This window comes from Desmodus rotundus, chromosome 3 (genome assembly GCF_022682495.2).
Source record: "Desmodus rotundus isolate HL8 chromosome 3, HLdesRot8A.1, whole genome shotgun sequence".
NCBI classification, from domain to species: Eukaryota; Metazoa; Chordata; class Mammalia; order Chiroptera; family Phyllostomidae; genus Desmodus; species Desmodus rotundus.
The window spans coordinates 61,890,381-61,911,920 of NC_071389.1; the positions used below are offsets into that span (position 1 = coordinate 61,890,381).

Consider the following 21,540-nt stretch of genomic DNA (forward strand, 5'->3'; position numbering starts at 1 on the left):
TAGTGCATTCAATTCAACTAACATTCATCAATTACTGACTGTATACCATTCACTGTGCTCAGCGTTGGAGGCTCAGAAGTGAAAAAGTCACAGGTGATGCAGGAAAGAAGTTCCTAGATTACTGAGGGAGACCGTCGTGCAAGTAACTGCAATACAGAGTGGTATGTGCTCACCAGAGTACAAGGGACACAGCGACTGTAGGAGTCTGTGAAAGCTTCAAGGAGGAGGGACATCTAAACTAGGCTTAGTAGGTTGAATTCAGGGGTTCAGCAAGCAGACTCTGTTTTAATTGTCAGAAAAGAAGGGTAAAAGATTAGTGATTTGTGCAACATAAAGCACTGCGCCCAAGGCCAAATATTTGGGAACTTGACATGTGTTGCTTTGCAGACCAGATCATGGACATCAAATCAGAAGAAATGGTTAATGTTAGAAGCAATTAAAGATACAAAAAAGAATACAGCAATCCATCTCTTCTTCCTAAAGCATATTGCTCAATGAAAATATCATGTTATGTTTTAAAGCCAGATAAACTCATCCCAATAGTTAAATGTCATCTGCAACTCTGATCATTTGTTAAAATGACCAACCAAAGCATTACAGCCCAATAGAGATGTCTGGAATACCCAAATGCTTTGTTTTCTGGTGTATCTCTAGTTGGTGCTTGTTAGAAGTTAAGACACACATGCTGAGCTGTACTGCCCCAGAGATTGTTCATGAACTTGCTACACAGGGGCTTTCAGGAAGAGGGAAAGCTGAAAACCAGATTAGCTCACAGTTGTTCAGCTCCATCTCAAGCCTACCTTCTGTCCTATCCTTGGGCAGTGTTATTTCAAAGGCACTGAGGTGGAATTCCCACCTTCTGAGGCCCACTATCCCAAACCCTCTCCCTCATGTTCTCCCACTTGTTTTAGGTCCACCTCCCCCACCTTCCTTTCCCTCAAAGCCCCTATCATCATCCCCAATCCTGTAATTTATGGCTTAGTATCATGAAGATGTACCAAGTTTCTGGCGGAATTTGAGGATCTCATTTCCAGCCAGTTCACCCCCATTCTTCTCCTTCTCGCTTCCCATTTGCCTATTTTTCTTCTCAGTCTCTGCTCTCCTTGAAGCCTTTTATATTATGTCTTAATTTTTACCCAGGGGCAGGACAGAAGTGTTCTTCTCACTAAAGGGATATAGGACAGGCAGGCCACCTTCAACAGGGGGGAAAAGAAGGTCATCGTCATTGAATTTCAAAACTCGAAGGGTAGAAAGACAAGACGGTGGTACCCCGAGCACTTCTTCCTTCACAAGGGTTCAGTGTTCAGATTCACTTACTAGCAGGAGGAAGCTAGCTACACCAGAGACACAACCATTGCCTGTCTGTTCATACGCAGCAATCTGCCCTGTCCAGAGACTCTGCTGCTCTACGCACACTGACTCTGGTCCTTGATCCTGAAGCACAGCTGACTGAATACTGGGCTCCTGACACAAATCCAGTTTTTTCTTGGGCTGGCCAGCTACCTATGACTTGGTTGTCTGGCTCAGAAAGTCAGAATGGGCCCATGAGACTCCTGATCTGGGAATCCGAATTTAAGGAACTGTAAGTCTGAGTCAGCTTGATACGGCAACTAATTTATTGGGATATGAGGTAAATTCTGGACCGCAAAGAAGCTGAAGTTACGAGAAAACAGAACAGAATGAAGCAGATCCACAGAGAGGAGAGAGAGCATGAGGAAGAAGAGACACTCCATGTTCCTAATGATTTTGTGGTTTCAATTTGAGTAATCCTTGCATTTTTCCTCCTTTTTCTTGCAGTAGATGTGGATAGGTTTCTGGGGATTGCTACAACCCTAAAAAACACTGACTAGAATATAAAATCATTGACCCAAGAATATGATTGCTAGTCTTTGCCTGGACATAGATCTGATCGTTCTCTATCAGGCTAGTCCCAAAGCTTTCCAAAGATTCAAATCAAATGACTAGGAATTGTAGGTTTAGTCAGTCTAAATTATGCAAAATGTTAACCAAAAGTTACACTGGCCTTTGCTTTCTGAAGTTCCTCACCAACAGGCTAATTTTCAATGGATATATTGGAAAGATTTTTCCCCTGCAATACTACCTTCTTCTTTCACATTCATCATTAAAACAAGCAGGCTGTGCCCCTGTATCCATCACTTATAATCAACCTGAGGAAGACATGGAGACCTTGTACAGGGCTATGTGTTCAGCAGTGAATATCAACCAATTATGATCAGCAGCCAGAATCTTCATCATCCTTTCTTGTGAGAATACCAAGGTCTATTTGTTTGAAGTTGTTACCCTTGAAACACCTATCAAAATTCATGATTTTTATTATTGCTAATCTTGCCCTATAATTCTCTCAATCACCTCTGTTCTAAAAGATAAAGAATGGCAGGAATTGAGTGAGAGGTTCTGAGAATCTGGTTTATTTTAGAATTCTATGAAGGATTCATTTCCTTCTCACACCACTGGCCTTTGTTTATAAGCAAATGTCTCTCTATTGCTCTCCTTCAGGACAAATACTCACATGAAAAACATCTACATAAATGAGTGGTGTCATAATCTGAAGAAATGTGCTGCGCATCAACAGCAGCGCTAAGTCCCACATGGTGCAGGACAGCCAATGACTCAAATGACCTTTCTGCTAAAGGATTTGCATCATTTCCTTTGTTCTTGTTTTGAACTATATGGAATTACAATAATGTGAATAATTTTTCTTCTACAGAAAAACAGCACAAAACACAGGAAATCTACACAGTTTTGACAATTGAGACAATCACTTTTTAACTTGTCTAATTAAACACAGTAAGATTACCTTTCTACCAGCAAAAACCAATTTGTTAAACTGTACTAAACTAAAGTAGGTTTAGTGAGAAATATCAAGAACAAATTCATTAAATTGAGCCAGAAAAGTAGCATTTAATTGATAGCTCATTATTATAGGAGGTGGGGAAGGAGAAGGAAAATTAAGGGTATGTAGTCAAGCCACCTTACCTCAAACTTCCTAATAGGTGGAACCTAATACTTTAAAATATATGGGCATGTACTGGGTCTGAGTTCCAGCCAGCAGAATGGTCCCCCAGGGCAAGGCCAGTGACCAGGGATGGTTCCAAGTGTGGGCAGAAGGAAGAAGAATCAGAATGACACTGGCATCGAAGGCCCCAGCAAAAGCAACCAGATTGATGAGTTGACCCTGGCATAAGGCAGGCTGGTGTTGGGCCTGATACATTTCCCAGGCAGATATATGAGAGGGCTGGTATGACATGGCCCCAGATGGTGTGGCAGTAAGTTTCAGGGATTCTCTCACACAAGGACTAGAGGTCACCCTTGAGGTCTTTTGTGGGGGGATCTAGGCAAAAATATAAGCAAAGGGAGTCAAGATATAAAACAGGTAATGGAACCAGGTGCAACTTCAGCCTATGAAATGAGCAAGGGTCATATCAGAGCAAGGTCAACAGCAGAAATGATCAGGCTTACCCAGTGACCTAATGATCAATGGGTCCTTTAATTTCCTCTGCTAATAGCCAGAGTGCTCCAAGGGCTTGGAACAGGAACAAGGCAACTGGTGAGAATGATAAATTTAAAGTGCTGAAGCACAATAAATACATGATAAATGATCTTATTATTGCTGTTATATATTGTGCTTCACACACTGCATGGGGTCCTGAAGGGTACCTCAAAATTAGACCCAGGCGCACAGAGAAACATGCTTGGTGGGTGGAAATCCAGGCAGCTGCGGCGGGCTCCAGAAGTCAAAGTTATCCAGAGGCAGGTCCCCATGGGGCAGGGCTCCAGTCCTCTCCAGAGGGGAGAGGGAATATTCATATGAACAAAATAAGAGCTGTACAAACAGGAGCAACAGCATGGGTAGGACACTGATTTCTCTTAAATATGGGTAACACTGGCCTCCAGGGCAAGACTGAAAAGAGAGGAAGGGTAAGAAGCTAAGGGTTTAGCCAAGTCATCACAAAAGTTAAGTGTCTTGGTTCTGAGGTTAAGGGATGCTGGGACCCAAAGCCAGGCATGCTATCCTACCTTCCCTGCTCTAAGGTACAGGGAGAACAGCATCTAGGCATACTCTGTGCATCCCTACTCCCTCAACTAACACACAAGCGGGCAGGAATTAGACAAGGTACAGCTTGCTTGTGCTATTTCTAGTATTGTGGCTTGTAATATAGTTTGTCTTTTGACTTGGGGGGTTTGTCTCAACTGAGTTAGGGTAACATCTATTTTCAGAATAGTGGCAATCTGTGCACATATTTTTCATGTAATTTTCACCTGATTACACTCTGGGGAGACTGAGAAAAACTTAAGTGTAGGTATATGGATAGGATTAACTCTTGTTTTCTACTCCAAAGAGCCAGGGAGCACCTTGAGCTGGGGCCATTCCCAGGATTCCTGTTCAGACTTACTCAGCGTGTCCTCCAGTGTGTACAAGTTAAGGTCAAGGTTCTCCATGGGTTGTTTAATTATTTGGCAAGGGACCCTGCCACCAAATATCAAGCCCAGACTAAGTGCATGGCTGGAGATACTGGCTAGCCCCTCTATGGTTCTCCTGGGTAGGGCGGATTTTCCTGCGCTAGCCTCGTGGATGGGGGGTACAGGGATGCATAGTTGCTAAGCTGAAACCCTGTCTTCAGAAAGGAAAGCCTTTGTCTCTCGATCTTCTTGGTGCCCCCACCAATAGATGGGAGAGCTGTCCCTTGATGGCATCAAGCCTGTGGCCGTGGTATTTGTATCAGTATGGTTTCAAACTCTCTAATGATTGGCCTGCTAGTTTGTGCCTTCTCTGTGGTATGCTGGTCAAATGCCTGGGCTTGGGAATCAGAAAGACCTGGCTCCCCATCTCAGTTTCACTACTTAGTAACTCACTGACCTTAGGTAGGTTGTGTAACCTCTCCTCATCTGTTTCCCCATCTGTAAAATGGGGGGAATTGTATGGGTGAGATGAAGTAGGATAAACAAAGCAGCACACCTAGCACACAACAAGTGGTAGTTGTGTGTGTTCTCAGAGCCCACCTGGCTCCCAAACTCCACTTACAGAGTGCGTATTCTGATATGACTAGTCTCCCAAGTCTCTCACAGCGACAGGCCTCTTCCCCAGGAGTCCCATAAACTAGCTAGTCCCTTAACATGGGGAAAAAGCCAGGCACACTCTGTGCCACTTTTGGAGCACAGATCCTGCTGTTAGAGTCCTGAGAGCCATCTGAGGTAGGCAGGGGGTGCCACAGGCCGGTTCGAAGGCTTCTGCAGAAGACCATGGGTCTAGGGACCCATCTTTAGCTGTCATGGCAGGTGGTCTGTGGGCCAATTCCTATGGGTGCTGAGCTTAGCGATCAGAAGCAGCCACTGCGTAATACCTACAACCATGATCCTTCCAGGGGGCTTTCACATTCATTTATTTAAACATCAGCACAACAGAGGCTGGATGGGAGCAGCATTATCCCCAGTTTACAAATGGGAATCCTGAAGACCACAGTAAAAACCTCAACTATACTACTTTTAAATAGAAGTTTTAAGACTTCTAGTTCAGGTCCTGTTCAATGTCAACCAACCTCTTTACTGCCTGAGAGAGGGTCTCTGGTAGCACACATTAGGCCAGCTATTGCTTATGTGATCAACAAGCATGTATTGCTTACTCTTTAACAAGAAGTCTTATTTAAGAACTAATACTCAGGACCTTTCCAGTTAAGGTCTCTTATTAATTTTTTACCGCCTTCTGGGGCAAGTCATCTTTTTCCTTTGTGGCACTTAGCACTGTTTTTAAGTACACATACATTTGTAATTATTTATGTTATTTTTCTCTCTACAATTACATTGTAGGTTCAATTAGGGTAGGTGTCATTTTTGTTTACTTGATTAGTTTTATATATAGCAGGCACTCAACAACAGTTGCTTGTTGGATGAGTAAAAGTCATATTATCCCTTCTTATAGATGATAGAACTGTCCCCAAAAGTTATTTGCCCGAGTTCACCTGGCTAATAAGTGGAAAATCTGGCTGTTAGAGTTCACGAAGCTTTCTAAGAGTAGCCTCTTTCTACCAGGGCCCCTCTCAAAGGGTTTTAAGAGCTTAGTGATAATAGCAAGAGGGACACTGGTCAAATCCAGTCAGTGAGGAACATCAAAAATAAGCTGGCCATCTCCAGTCCGTAAATAGTCATGTTACTACTGCCATTATGTACAATGTAGCACTCGTCACAACAATGTTACTGGTGTAATCACATTTGTATAGGGCATCACAGTATTCAGAACACTTTGATCTTCAATATCCTTGGGAAGCAGGCAGAAAGATATTTCACTGGAAAGGGAAACTTGTAAATTGCCTAAGGTGATGTAACTGAGAAGTAGAACCAAGACTGAAGTTCAGGTGGAATTTCACCTTGCAATATAAGAAGAATTTTTTAAGTTCTTAAAAATGGGAAACATATTAAATGGGTAAAGTTGGAAATGTGAATTCAAATCTAAGCACCCGTATACAAGCAGTTCAAGATTAAATGATAAGTTTAAAGGCAAACATTCTGTAAGTATTCATTCACTGATTGGAAGGATGAAGAGAAATGATAGAGAGGGTGATTCAGTTGAGTGTGATGACTTACTCCTAAAAAGGTGAGGTGGAGGGAAGGCTAGTGCCCACATTAGATCTGCTTTTAGGGTAGTACAGGGGCTGGGGAACTGGCCCAACTGCCCGCTGAGGCTTAAGCAGATGCTTTTAATGTTCTTCCCACCCCCCGGCATGTTTCAGGTAGTGTCAGCACAGGAGTCCAAATATAAGGGCCATGAATCCCAACTGCTGCACAGAGTCTCAAGGTCTGGGCAGGCCAGAGACAGCAAGGCCACACAGACAAAGGGATAGAGATCTCCAGTTTCCAGGGAGAGAAAGTAGCAAGAAAAAAGCACAGCCTGGATCCTTAAGGATTTCAATGACTGCCCTCTAGAAAGACAGAGAAGATAACAGCAGAAAGAGGAGGGTTGACCATGGATGGAAGAGCTACTCTTGCATGGTACTGCTGGGCACTTTAACATATTTAATGCTTCTAATCATAACTAAGTGATAGAGCAGTCAAAACCATGCCAATTTTTACAGATGATGAACTGAAGCTCAACTTACTCAAGCCTACACAGCTAATAAGCAGTGGAACCACAATTTGAATTCACAGCTGTCCTCTTCCACCCCTCAGGGTACATACAGGGGAAGGAGGAGAAAGCACAGCTCAAGGAGTGTCTATACAGAAGTCAGTCTGCCTCTGGAGTCAGTTTAAAAGCATGTGTCTCTAGATAGCAGGTTCTGTGAGACAGGTACACATGCTGGGGATGATGATGATGATTGAAGTACCTGAGATTATGTGACACCTCAAATGACCATGGATTTGGGGAATGGAGCAAGCTGAGCCAGATGCAGGTGGGCAGATCATGGGGAGCACGGGTACGCAGAATCAGTGGAAATGAGGCTGGGGTCAACAGAACATGAAAATGTTCTGGGCTCTAGTATGGCCCTTTTAATAAGAGGTGTGCTTTCTGAACAGCTGCCATCCTGGGCTGTAATAACACAACATCATAGTTTGGTTTACAAATGAACATATCACTTCTAAGTGTATGTAAATACTCTATTGCATTTACATGAGGGAATCCCTCATATCTGAAAATGTCTATTCACTGAAAAGAGCCCCAGACTTCCCACCGATTTTTCACCATGTTTCCACTGTTCGCTTTTCTTGTCTTCCTCTCCATCTCCTGCATTGTGCTGCATTTAGATGGGTGGCTTTACCATCCTGCCAGGTAACAAAAGGAGTGTCTGCGACCAAACTGCCCATTTGCTCAATGAAAGTCAAGTGTCTCAGACATTGACACACCAAAATTCAACTGTTGCTGCAACCGGCAAAGATTGTCAACAAAAGCTAACGTGATAGCATTTATCTAAGTTTTGTCTTGGTCTCCTAGATAAGTAGATTTCAATGACAGTGACACACAGTAAGAAATACACTTTGCCCTGGAATCCACAACACACAAGGGAACACGCATATGCTTGTATGTGTATAAAAGAGATGAAAGTTACACACACACAAAAAAACCCCTGGCTGTCTTATGGGTAATGAATGCACTCTGATATTGCAATATTTTCAGTTTGATCCTAGTTCATCTACAAAAAAAACAAAAAGTGCAGTGACCCACTAGGTGGACTTCCTGATCCACTTTTGAGTTGAAAGTTGTAACTTGACAATCACAATGCAGACCCAGAATGTGAGGATAAATCCATGCTGTTAGAGGAACACCCCGAACAGGTGAGTAAAGGAGGGTAGAGAAGGCCCAGGGACTGCCTGCCCTCCTTCTCCTCCACTGACAGCTCCAGAAAAGGGTGAACAGGAAGGGCAATGTGGAGGTGACCACAGACTGAAAGAGCCCAATGAAAAAAGGAGAATTTATGTAAAGTATTTTTCTCCTGGCTAGTGCTCCACCAAGATAATGTAACTCAAGAACCCCTCTAATCATTTTTGATGACCCACATTACTACCAAGTGTTGTTTACAAGGGATGTATTGTGAGAAAACTGATTTCATCCAAACCTTACTTAGAATGAGTATAAATTCTGTGTGTGTGTGTGTGTGTTTTAAAAACAGGCCAAAGGATGGCAGCTGTCACATCTGCAGAATTCCCAGTTATTAGGCTGACCTCAGGGCAGGCGAGTGTTTTAGGGAGCGTGTACCAGATCATAATGGAGCCCTCAGCCGCGCTGAGGCCAGTGAGCTATATCTTGTATGTTTTTCTGCATTTAATTTCAATAAAATGTTCTAACTTAAATCCCTGTCACTCCTCCCCTCCCCAAGAAGCTTCTCTCTGGGGTCCAGTTCAGAACAATATTCTCATTTTTTCTTGCAAACCACTTAGAGGGTTCAGTTACCCAACTCAGTGCTCACAAAGAAAAATGCAGACACAGACATGACAATCTCACTACCCATTTTTTCTCATGCAATTATAGCTCCAAGATACACAATCCCAAGCCCTTTTCCTACAAACTCACAATTTCTCCAGTCACAGTCACACCTTGTTTGCCAGTCATTACAGTCTCTTATCAACATCTTCAAACCGCTCCTTTTGCGGGGGCCAAAAGAGCATGTGTGAAGGAGTGCACTCCACTCCTAGTACTGGCTGCTGGGCTGTGAAAAGGGCTTACACTGAAAATCGATGCTGTGTCTCCCTGTAGCCACAGACCCACTCATTATAACCAGTCAAATCCACTCTCAGAATGAACCACAACCTGTACGTCAGTCTAAATGTCTCACACTTAATGAGCACTATCACCAGCAAATATGGCTGAAATAGGTTACCTGGGGAAGAAAATTAAATTTGCCTTGGGCATTCTTCTGTAAAGGCTTGACGGTGGATTTCCACCTATTTAGTATTGCAGAAGTGTGAAGAAAATGATAAAAACAGTGTTTTTCAAGGTCCCTTCCTAGGCCTAAAGGCAGTGGTCTGAGAATGACATAAACATAATTGTTTTAGCACATTATGTGTTTTCACACATTCTGGGATTCTTTGAACAACAACAAAAAAATGTTCTCAGTTTCCCATCCTCATTCCAAGAGTGTCCACCACCAAATCCTGACCTTGAACCCTCACGCTGCTGGTAGGAGGAAGATGTAAGAACGCAACCCCTCCTGAAGCAAGGGGCGTGGGGTTCAGGGTGTGCTGCTGCCCTTGCATTGACCCTCAAAAAAAAAAAAAGAAAAAAGATGCAAGTTCAGATGGAAACTATGCTTTCCTGTCTTAATCAATGTCATCTTCCCTTAATTGGTTTAGAATGTCACCAAAGAAGCAGAGTTAGAATTAGCGTCTAGCAAATAGTGAAGACCACCATCTTCCTCCTGCTACTTTTTTTTTTCTTTTCTTCTTTCTCTTCTTCTCTCTCTCTCTTTTTTTTTTTTTTTTTGCTGGGTGGACAGGGGTCCAAACAGCCAGGACATTACCACTATAAGGAGTGAACCTAGGCAAGTAGAAATCAGGCATGACTTGATATGCTAAAGAAACACTTGCAATTGTGAGCAGGATTCCCAGACCATGCTGGCACGCTGGGAAACAGGCATGGCCCTCTAGAACGTCTATGGAGAAGCCAGGTGGCACAGAGTGTTTGAAAGGATTTTCACAGTATTTTTCTTAACCATAAAGAGTAACAAATATATGTTACATACCTAATCAGTACACATACACACACATTTGTATACAAATGAAAAGAGTTCTATAAAACAATATTGAACCAACTACGACATTTTCTATTGATTCTATTGCAATAAAAATGAACGAGCTGGTCCTGATCCAATAAACTGATTTCATGATCCCACTGTAGTCGGTGGAAAGCAGCAATCTGAAAGCCCACAGAGACACACAACCATACAAAAAGCTGGTTTTGAAGCTGTGCTCTATTCAGAGTTAACTGCTTGGGGTGACTTGGGAAGCTTGGAGATTAGGGGAGGCCTGAAGAGAGATTTAATTTGAGAGTAATGTGACAAAAAATTAAGTGATCAGTCTCCTTTCGGACTAGGGCCCCTCTCCTTACCACCATTTTCTCAGAGAAAGGGGAGCTGGAAGGTCAGAGCCCTGGAGGAGGACTCGGATGGCATAATAGAAGTTAGAAGAGCACCAAAAGCAAGAGCGAAATGGTTTGAGTACCCCAAAATAAAGCACTAGGTTTAAATTTCTCCACATAAACCTCTTGAATTATAAAATATATTTATATCACAAATGGCCTAAAATATGACCCAATATCAAACTGCAGTTATATTGTTCTTTCTTCATGAAGTGATGGTTCCTTTATGACTAAAAAAAATAATAATTAAGAAAATAAAGTGGATGTGTTTTTTCTATTATTATCTTATAACTGCACCAAGATGATTTAATTAATTCCAGGTTTTCTTAATCATTTCAGGCTAAAAATGCCTATGTTTACCATAAACGTATCTGCAAGTTTAAAAGAATTACATCAAAACTTCTGTTCACAATTTTAATTTGTGCACAGCTTACTACAGAAAGCCTACATTTAAATAGTTATCTTTTACTTTTTTTGTGTTCACTCAGAAATATAACTTTATGCATTTTGGAAGACCGAAGTCAAAGTTTTTGACTTTTGAAAATGGAACTCAATTTTAGCACCAGGAATGGAAATCAGCACATGTGTGGAGGGTTTATAAGCAAGAACTGCCCTAGGCAAGTTGAAACTTTTAGTTATAACAGAAAAACACAACTTACAGCACATAACTTGTTCCCACTTGCTCTTCATTCCTTTGAGCCATTGATTTAAATTTACCACAGACACATCAAACAGGATACACTGACGAAAGTGATGTGTGATGGTAGAAATTATGTGGGTTTAGCACTCATGCTCTTTCAATGGCTTTTACTTAAAGTTTTCTATAGGAAAAGTTATTTAGTAAATGTGCTATAACTGGTTGAGTAAGCAGAGCTTTTGAAATAGAGCTAGCAAATTCAACTTCACTTCATAGTGGATTATCATTAGCAAGGCATGAGTTTATATGACTGGTTAATTAAAAAGAATAAGTATAATGTCTTAGGATGGATAAAATTCAATATTTTTTATCCATTAAACCATATCCCACATCATAAATATCAGTTATCATAATTTCCCCTTCCATTTTTCCCCATCTCCTTTTTTCCTTCCCACCTTCCACGTCCACCCCAAACACACCCTGAGTTCCAAAAGGAAAGCACAGCCTCTCCCAGCTGGAAAGAATATTACATCATATCACTAAAAAACCCCCCCCAAACTATGGTTCCCTAACCCCTAGAACAGTGTTCTGTCCCTACCACGCTGCTTTCTGTAGCAAGTACAAAATGCAATCCATAATCACAGATTCACGCTTAGTTCAGGCTGCACCTGATTTATTAGTGTGAGATTCAGTGGTGTCTTCTGACAAGATGAAGATTTGTGAATAAAAGACACTTCAATATCAAACAGAAAATAGTTGCCCTTACCTGCCATTGACCCTTGAGCAACACGGGTTTGAACTGCATGGGTCTACTTGTGCATGGATTTTTTTCCGTGTATAATATATACAGTTATATAATAAATATACAGTTGGCCCTCTGTATCCCCAGGTTTCACATCTGTAGACTCAATCAACCACAGATCAGTATTTTCCATCCATGGTTGGGAATGTGCAGATGCGGAGGGCCGACTATATGCATTATTCTATGCCATTTTAAAAGAGGGACTGAAGCATCTGTGGATTTCAACATCCACAGGCGTCCTGGAATCAATCCCCTGAAGACGCTGAGACATGACTGAGTTTTGGGGCAGTCAAAAGTTATAAATGAATTTTCGACCACTCAGGGGTCAGCCCCTCTAACCCCACATTGCTTAAAGGTCAACTGTACACCTATATTTTACAGATGCCAGATTTCCTGACACACCCTAATGTGGCAAATTGTGGCCAAAGGGAAAATACTGCTGTCCAGTCCAATGACATCATTCTACCACCTCAAGAAATGGGTCTCAAACTTGGAGTCCACCTCAGGAGTTGGTTACACTGTCCCATACTGTGCTAGTGAAGAATCCTGGAAGGGGTGCCAGACGCTTATGGAGCAGGTGAGAAGAGAAAAGATAGGAGTACAGTGAGGAAATTGGGTGTGCTAAGCCCGAAATCTCTCTAGACCCACAACAGGAAATACAGTTAAAGATGCGGTTCCCTTGGTGAACTTGGACCTGGGGATCCAAAAATCTCAGAGATCTGAGAGGGCACAGGAGGGCTTTTTTCAATCCTGCATCCTTTACAACATTAATGCGATTAGTTCTTACTGCACTATCACCCTCATCCTATCGCAATACTCTCTCTCCCTGAAGGAGGCCCCTCTCTGCCTTCCCCTGGAAGTTACTACTAGCTCAAAAATTGCTTCTTCTGAGAAGTCCTGGCATGGGTCAGACACACTTAGTGCCGTTTCCATGGCACCAGACAGAGCTCTGTCATGAAACCAGTCCTCTTGCTCTGCGAGTGTCTGCCACCAGTCTACCTCCCTGACTGTGAGGTCCTTGTGGGCAATGGTCAAATCTAATTCATGTACATCTCCCCAGCACCAAACATTGGGTCTGGCAAGTAGTAGACGGTTGCTGAATGCGCAAACATGTATGATTGATACAACTCTTATTCCTTCACCTTTAAAAAGCACAGTAATTTTAATGCAATCATGGCGCTCATAATTACTGCCATAAGGAAATTAGAAAACTGCAATATTTTTTAAACAAAATAAGAACAAAGGAATCAAGGCAAATTTTTAAATGAAAGCAAAGGTTTGTTTATGTATGCATATTCAAATCAAGCAAAATATTGATGTGTTCACCTTCACTGGAATGACAACTTGCCCATCCAGCTGCAAAAAGGGGTGTGCTTAAAAGTTGTGTTCCCTTTAATTTGCTAATCTGGACTAAGTCACATTTGCCCACATGAATTTGTTGAGAAAAATTAAACCAACTCTGTAATAATTTGTACTTCTGTCTTCATACTCTGCTGTGCTGATTTCTCTGGACATATCTGCCTGGGTGATCTAGACATTTAGAAACACAAGTCTAAAGTCTGGTGATTTATCTTCCTTTCTGATCCACCATCTGCAGTGGAATTGCCGCCAAGATGCAGATTTTCATGAAAACCCTTATGGGGAAGACCATCACTCCTGAAGTTGAACCTTCAGATACAATAGGAAATGTCAAGGCCAAGATCCAGGATAAGGAAAGAACTCCTCCTGAGCAGCAAAGACTGATCTTTGCTGGCAAGCAACTGGAAGATGGATGTACTTTGTCTGACTACGACATTCAAAAGGAGTCCACTCTTCATCTCGTGTTGAGACTTCGTGGTGGTGCTAAGAAAAGGAAGAAGTCTCACACCACTCCCAAGAAGAATAAGAGTGAGAGAAAGAATTTAAGCTGGCTGTCCCGAAATACTACAAAGTGAATAAAAATGGCAAAATGAGCTGCCTTCATCGGGAGTGCCCTTCATATGAATGTGGCGCTGGAGTTTTTATGGCCAGCCACTTTGGCAGACATTACTGTGGCAACAGTGGCCTGACCTACTACTTCAACAAACCCGAAGACAAGTAATTGTCCATAGGCTAATAAAAAACATGAATTAAAATTTTAAAAAAATAAATGAAGTCTGGTGATTTATTCCTTTTCACATGATGCTCCTGCAGCTCTCAGCTTCAGGAAGACAGTATACATTTTCAAATATTAAATTACTTGACAATGACGAAGTGAACTTAGGATGGCATTACATACATGCATTTTTAATGGAATTTGTTGTTTGAGATTACAAATCTGCCACTCTGTTTGAATGCAAAGCACCTGATGATGAAATGAGCCTAAGGACGCTGACAAATTTAACACCTAATACCAGTTTAGGGAAAGCAGTGAATGCCAGCCTCAAAGATTAGGGGAGCATTTTCACGAAACATCAGGGATTTAGTTATGATAAATAAATACTGATTGACTACTTGGGGTGAACAATCAACACACTGTGTTCTGTTTAAGATATAAACTTTTCAGTCTCTCATTAGATTTCAGTTATTTTGTCTTTAATTACGATAGTCTAGACTGGGGAAATGAACTCTAACATATGCCCAGATCTCCGGTCAGAAAACTGGGCTTTCTGAAGTCGCTACAGATTTTAATAACAAATGCCATAAAGTAAATAATAACCATTACTCACTTCTTAAATATGCATCTCCAAATTTATATTGAGGTTCATGAGAGGCCATGAATAATTAATTTATGATGGAAGTAAATCTGTTTGTTCAAAAATCTTAAGTAGATTTTTGTGTGTTGTGGTTTATATTAACAGATGAGTATCTGCCATTACTATAATAAAATTAATTTTGAAAAAATCTGAGCTCATTAAGAAATAAAAAACATGCAAAAGCAATTTTCCAGCATATCTGAATTATAAGAGACCCACCCCTGCCTTCTTAGTCTTATAATGATTCTCTAATGATTCTAGGAATCTCTGCAGAAAGCTCATTTTCGCTAATAGTATCTAATAGAAGTTACTCCCTACTCATCATGTTCTTTATTTCAAGGCTTTCAAGATCAACTGCATAGGAATAGGTTACATTATTAGATGCATCCCAGTTTCCAAGACACATCAATTTTCAAATGCTTACTGCTAAGGCCATGAAGAAGAGCTGCAAAAGGAATCCAAAGGCAGCGGTTGTTCTCAGCAGCTGGAGGGGACAATTTATCAAGAAGCATTAATCTGCTGCCATGTGAGGGCCTCCAGCAGGTTCACTTTCCATCCTGGTGAGAAAGTGATTTCTAATTATGGTTTATGGTAGTTTTCTCACCTGAAGTTACACAGAAGTTTAAGGAAATACGTGTATTTAAAAAAGCAGTCATCCAGTCTTCTGGTAAGATACAACTATGTACAACTGTGCCCAGGCAATTTGGGGGTTTCAGGTAAATGACTGAATTATTATTTTTAACTAAAATGGAAACAACCTAGAGAAGGGAAGTCAAATAATTCACTTAGTTAATATCCAAGTTAGATCATATATTGTTAATGTGTAAAAAGGGATTCGGTTAGTTATTCCACTTTAATATATTGATTTAATGTTGTATAATGATTAACCACAATTGGGAACAAGCACTTCAAACAAAAATGACCTTCACATTCTCATGAAGACCTCAGCTCTGTCACTTATTAGCTATGTGTGATTTTGGATAAGTTATTTAACCTTTGTTACCTAAGTCTCAGTGTTGTCTTTTAAATAGAGTTAATAATAATAAATACAACCTTTTGGGATTCTCTCTCACACACACACATAACTTGGTACATGTTAACTAGTTATTAGACATGATCTTGATGCTCACCTTGCCTTTGGGATCAGCATAATTATGCTTTTTCCTGACCAAAGAACAAACCCAGGACCAAAATACATAGGTCTGAATAGTTAGGTGCCCCCAAAGAAGGGGACTTTCTATCCAAATGTGTATTGCTCATCCCTTCCATTTATGCCCCTATGCCCTAATGTCCCACCCCACGTCTAATTCTACTTTGGAAATTTATTACCTTGTGCTAGGCACTGCTTTCTTCCTAAGAGGTCCCTAATGATGCAAATGCTCTGGGAAAGGGTAATTAAAGCCATTATCACTTTGTGAGGATGAGTTTGTGTGTTCTCCGCCCTACCCACCCCTCCACCCCCCGACAGAGTATCTGACACATTCACACTGGTACTGGGGAAAGGAGAGAAGAGCTGTGAAAGAAGGGCGAAAGGGCACAGGACATATTTCACAATTTTGCCTGAGTAAGCTTTGTCACATGGTCGTGTATTAGGCACTAGCAACCTTCTAGAAGGAAACTGAAGCAAATGTCATTAGTAGCTGCCTCTGTGGAAAGGAACTGAGTAGTCAGGTACCAGAGCGGGGGATGGAGGGTGAGGCATGCTTTCAACGCATGTCCTCTTGCGCCTTTTGGTACTTCAGGCAGGTAAAATCTATGCCAAATTTTTAGTTAAAAAAAAAAAATCCTCACACCCTGTCACTTATCTTACTTCAATATTTAGATATTTGTTTATAGGACTTTGACATTTAGAAATTGACTTTTTTTCTCTCTAAAAAGTTGGAGTCAATTAAAATATGATTGGTTTACCAAGGCTAATGTATTTATTTCCAAAGTATTAAACATATTAAAATATTCATATGCCTGGAGATACAAAGTTATTAGACAATTAACCTTTGCTGGCTTTCTGTGTAGACAGTCTCTTCACTAAAACTTAAGCTTCCTGCAGACAGGACCTGTGATTTATTAATCTCTAGAGGCCCCATTGTGGCAAACACAGCTTTTCTAGAAGATTGCTTTCTTAAGTTCCGTTCTCAGGCCTTTCTTCCAAGGAAGAAAAGTCATTAAACATAACATGATGCTTTGATTAAGAAGGAAATTCTCAGGAATTTTATTAAAACTAAACAACAACAAAAGGGAGAGACAGGGAAAGGGAGAGAAAGAGAAAAATCTATACTTGTAATGAAAGTTTTGGGATTCTACTGAGTGGGAATGCGTGCAAAACACCAGCTATGTCATGATGAGGAAAAACTAGGTTGGTCTAAAATCACTGACACATTTGTTCAAAAATATACTTGTTGCATGGCTATTGCGTGCAAGGCCTTGGGGATAAAATGTTGAACAAGGCAGACATGACCCCTGCCCTCACGATTTTCATAATAGTGGGAGATTCAGCAAGGTAAACAGGCAATTACCATGTGGTGTGATAAGCACCATAAAAGGGAGGACAGAGGGTTGGTTATAGGTGCTCATAAAAGGGGAACGAATCTAATGTTTGGGAAAGTGACATCTAATATGACACTGATTGGGACTAGAGCTTGGGAGTCCTGCAAACCTGAGTTCAAATCCTGGTTTCAATCTATAACCTTGGCCAATTTATTTAATCTCTGCAAGCCTCAATTTCATTAACTTTAAAGTAGGAACAATGCTACACTGAGCTTAAAGGGCTGATGTGCGCACGCATTGAAATTCATGTCACAAATCTCGCAGAATGTCTGGTAAATGGCAAGCACCCGATAAAGATTTGCTAGTAATATTAATGGGAATTAAGAACTGAAGCATGAGTACAAGTACGTAAAGTGGAGGAGAGGAGGGTAGAAGAGCGTCCCAGGCAAAGGACAAATGCATACCCAGAAAAGCAACACCATGGTGAGCTTGAGGCACCTGGGGTGGGGTCAGAGGTGCAGCTGAAGCTGGAAAGGCAAACAGAGTTTGCCTTTTCAATGGGTTTGTCAAGTTCATTAAAGGCCCCTCAAGACTTTTAATCATAGGTGGGACAGGATCAGATTTGAGTTTTAGAAAAATCGGGTTGGCCACCTGTGGAGAATGGAATGGAGGGTGAGGAGACAGCAGGCGAGGGCATCAGGGATAGTCATTTGAAAATAATGCTTGGCTGTGGAATTTCAGTTAGGGAGGCAGGTGTGACATCAAAAATATACCTAAAAAACACTCCAGCAAGGGCCTTAAAGTAATTATTATCAGCTTGTTGGTATTAGCTAATTAGCATTTCATTCATTCATTTATTCAGTCACTGGACAAGCACGAACACCATTGAGGACGAGAACTGGTGCTCTAGAGTTCAAACAGAGCTGGTTACTCTGCCTGGCCTGCTTTCCAGAAGCACACATTCCCAAACGACTTGGCCAGAAGGTCTGTTACTCTGGTGACCCAGATCGTGGGCAATGGCAAAGGTGTTTTTCGGAGAGACCACACACCAGCAGGAAACTCAAACTGGGAGGCAGTGCTACATAGATTAGGATGGAACCTAAGGCGTGAAGATGACTCTCCTTCACGCTGGGAAGGGGAAATGTCATGTTAGTTACAACAGTGTACATTAGACTTCTTACTGCTCCCGAAAGAGATCTTTCATGACCCAGTGTTAAATGAACAATAACCAATGTTCATAGAATGTCCTGTCCTATAAATTTCAGGTATATTAATAAATTCATTACAACAACTCTATGATGTAGGTATATGTCCACTTTACAGGTGAGAAAACTGAGGCAGGAGATACTCCCCAACATCACAGAATTAAATACAGTCCGATGTTTGTTTCCACTACATTATGTGGCCTCTGGCAGTGGACCACCAGGCTGATGTAAGAGTAAACTCAATTTAAAATGTATGTCTCAAAAATCTGACAGGGAAGAAAGATTACTGCCTACTTTAGTATCAGGAAGCCCAGAATTTGGAAGGTTTTATTATAGGAATAAATGAAATGGATGATTAAATATGTGACAGTCTCTTAACAGGAAACTGAACTACTATGCTCATTAAATGAGTACTATTTTGAAAGGGCTTTTGAAATCTATTTTACCCCTTTAAGCACAATCCACAGCTCTGCTATATGGCCTAGGACACATTAGGAAGTATTCAAATGGAGTTGTATGCTTACTAGTTTAAAATAGAGTGGGTCATCTCACAGACTCAAAGATGGAGAGGCATGGCAAAGGAGATATAAGAGCTAGGAGAATCAGACCTGTTACTCTTTCGGTTTTCTGCTAAGGTACGCTGAAAAAAAAAAAGCTGATTATCTCATTGAGAAATAAATGGAATATGCTTATTCCCTCGGAACATGTAAGGTTCTATCAACCAAGCAATGAGGCATGTGTAGAATATGCTCTATGAGGCATTTGCAAAATGAATTGAATAAAGGCAAAATAGGGGAGGAAAACCTTGACCCTCCAGATACGAAAGAAACCACCAGCTTTCTGCAATGCCACTTCATGCCAATAGCAATAGAGTCTTGAGCCTGAGCTCTCAGAGGGCAATGAGAGAAATCCCAGCCCATATGGCATTTTAAATCCAATCTCACTCTATTTGTCTCTTCCCACAAGCCCACCTTGTGTTTAAAGCAATCACGGCCATGTTCACAGCTGCAATCTTTTAAAGTAGTCACTATCCCTTGAGAACACAAAAAGATCTAATTGTTACGAATTAAAAAATATTGAGGATAAAAACTATGGAATTTGTGAAACAACCATTTCTAATTAAACACACACATGCACGCACACACACTGAAAAAGCCGAGTACAGCTTTTCAACTTAGCCTACCTATTTCGTGCTCACACTTGACCCCAGCTCACCGACAAACCACTATCCTCGTATTCATTCACTTGCCAGTCCCTTTCTGAGGACTCGCTCTCAACCCTGAAAAGTAACTTGAGACATCCTGCATCTGTGGGCACCTTGACACCCCGTTAATTCACTTGACCCGCCCTACTCCCAGCTCCAGGCAGAACTTGGGGGGTCCAGTGTCACCGGGTGGCATTACCCCCTGGAGTCCTCGCCCAGCCTCCACCCGCCTGCTTGGAGCAGCACCCTTCCCTGGCAAACGCTCTGGGTTGTACTGTCTTTGCTGCTTTGTAATCTTTACAAATAAAAATGCTTGTAAGATGGATTCCCCACCCCACCCACCTGCCCGAGTCTGCACAACCACACTCAATCCTGTCCTCTCCGAGACCTCCTTGCTGCGCCAGCGGCTGGGAGGCGTGAACAATGAGCTTCTCTCTTTCTGCCTCGCGCACACACACACCCTCGCCCCCAACTGGGAAGTTTTGAACTAGCCCGGGGGCCAGTTCCGCGATTCCCCGGGCAACTCCGTCGGGAGCATCGGGGGGAGGGCCCCGCGCGCGGCCCCGGCCGCGCCCCTCGCGGCGCCGGGCGGGCAGTTACCTCCTTCCTCCGGCTCGGAGCCCCGGGTCGGGTGATGAGGGCCGTCTCCTCGCACACCACGGCCACGTCCTCCACGAACACGCAGTCCGGCAGGCTCTCGTCGGCCGGCAGCGTCACCACCTGCAGCCCCAGTTTGCTGCCCAACACGCCCACGTAGAGCTGATACTGCCGCTCGGCGCGGGCGAAATCCACCTCGTCGCCCTTGGCGCGCCTCAGCGCGTGCTGGCACAGCGACTCGGGCAGCGCCCGCACCACGGCGTGGGTGGCTCGGCCGAAGGCGGCGGGGTGGCCGAGGGATGCCATGGCTCCGGGCAGCGGCAGGTCCTCCCGCGAGCGGCGCGCGCCGAGCCTGCGAGCGCCCGGCGGCTCCCCGTGGCGGCGGGCGGGCGGACGCGGTGCCGAGGGAGCCGCTCGCGCCCGGAGCCCTGCCCGCGCGACTGAGCATGCCCAGAGCCCGGGGCGCCGCGGGGAGTGGTGGTGGCGAGCACCGCCCGCGAGTGGGGCTGGGGGACGCCGCCGTGGAGCCGGACGCGTGAGAGGTGGGCGCAGGTGCGGGAACCTGTTGGGCGCAAAGTCCCCGAACCCGGGCTGACGCCGCCGGGATTCCGGCGCAGGTGCACAGTACTCATCTGCTAGGCGAACTTGCAGATGGCAGCCGGAGGGCTTCTTGGTGGTCAGGCGGCAAACGATGAATTACTCTTTCGTGGATACATACTTTGAGCTCTCTCCCTACTCTCCTGTTCTCAGGTTGCCCAGCACGTGGTACCCTCCACCCCCAGTTCTGAAGGTGAGACTGTCTCCTCACCCAAGTCCACATTATCTTGACTTTCTTTGCAAATGGTCCCTTACCCCACGTGAGATGCAAGATTGTGAAAAGATTGACTTTCCGTCTTTGAGAAAGAGAAAGAGTCCACGAAACACAAAGAGAAAAAAAGATACTCATAGATACTCAACAGTACTTCAAGGACAATCAGGTCTGACAATGTGATTCTGGCACGTTTGCCCACAGAGGAAGGGAGGCAAAGACCAAACGTGCTTTCCTCACAGCAGACGTGTGCTCACCTTGTGCGGTGTCGCAGGTGTAGCATCACCATTCCTCACCATTGAGTGAGAGGGTCTCCACCCTCCTCCTTGACCTTGCTCTCGCGCCGGCACACCCCTGTGGAATTCCCGTGGTGTCTGTCCAACGTTTCTTTTACCATACCCCTCAGGGGGGGCCTTCCCCTTCTTAATAGCACTGAACTTTTTCCCATGGGTTCTGATTATTTTGGGGGTGGGGGAGATGTCCACTTTAAAAACCAGGTTGTAACTA

General features: G+C 43.0%; 1 protein-coding gene and 1 pseudogene across 1 annotated transcript in view; one reads left to right on the plus strand and one right to left on the minus strand.

Moving 5' to 3' along the window:
• The window catches only part of DDAH1 (dimethylarginine dimethylaminohydrolase 1), a 133,522-nt gene extending 112,851 nt beyond the window's left edge, over nt 1-20,671 (minus strand). The window contains exon 1 of the mRNA XM_045199586.3: nt 20,229-20,671. Within this exon, the coding sequence (XP_045055521.2) occupies nt 20,229-20,531 (303 nt within the window). The 5' untranslated portion in view covers nt 20,532-20,671. The remainder of the gene's footprint in view (nt 1-20,228) is intronic.
• On the plus strand, nt 13,635-14,101 carry LOC112309336 (ubiquitin-ribosomal protein eS31 fusion protein-like; annotated as a pseudogene).
• Nucleotides 20,672-21,540: the final 869 nt, after the last annotated feature.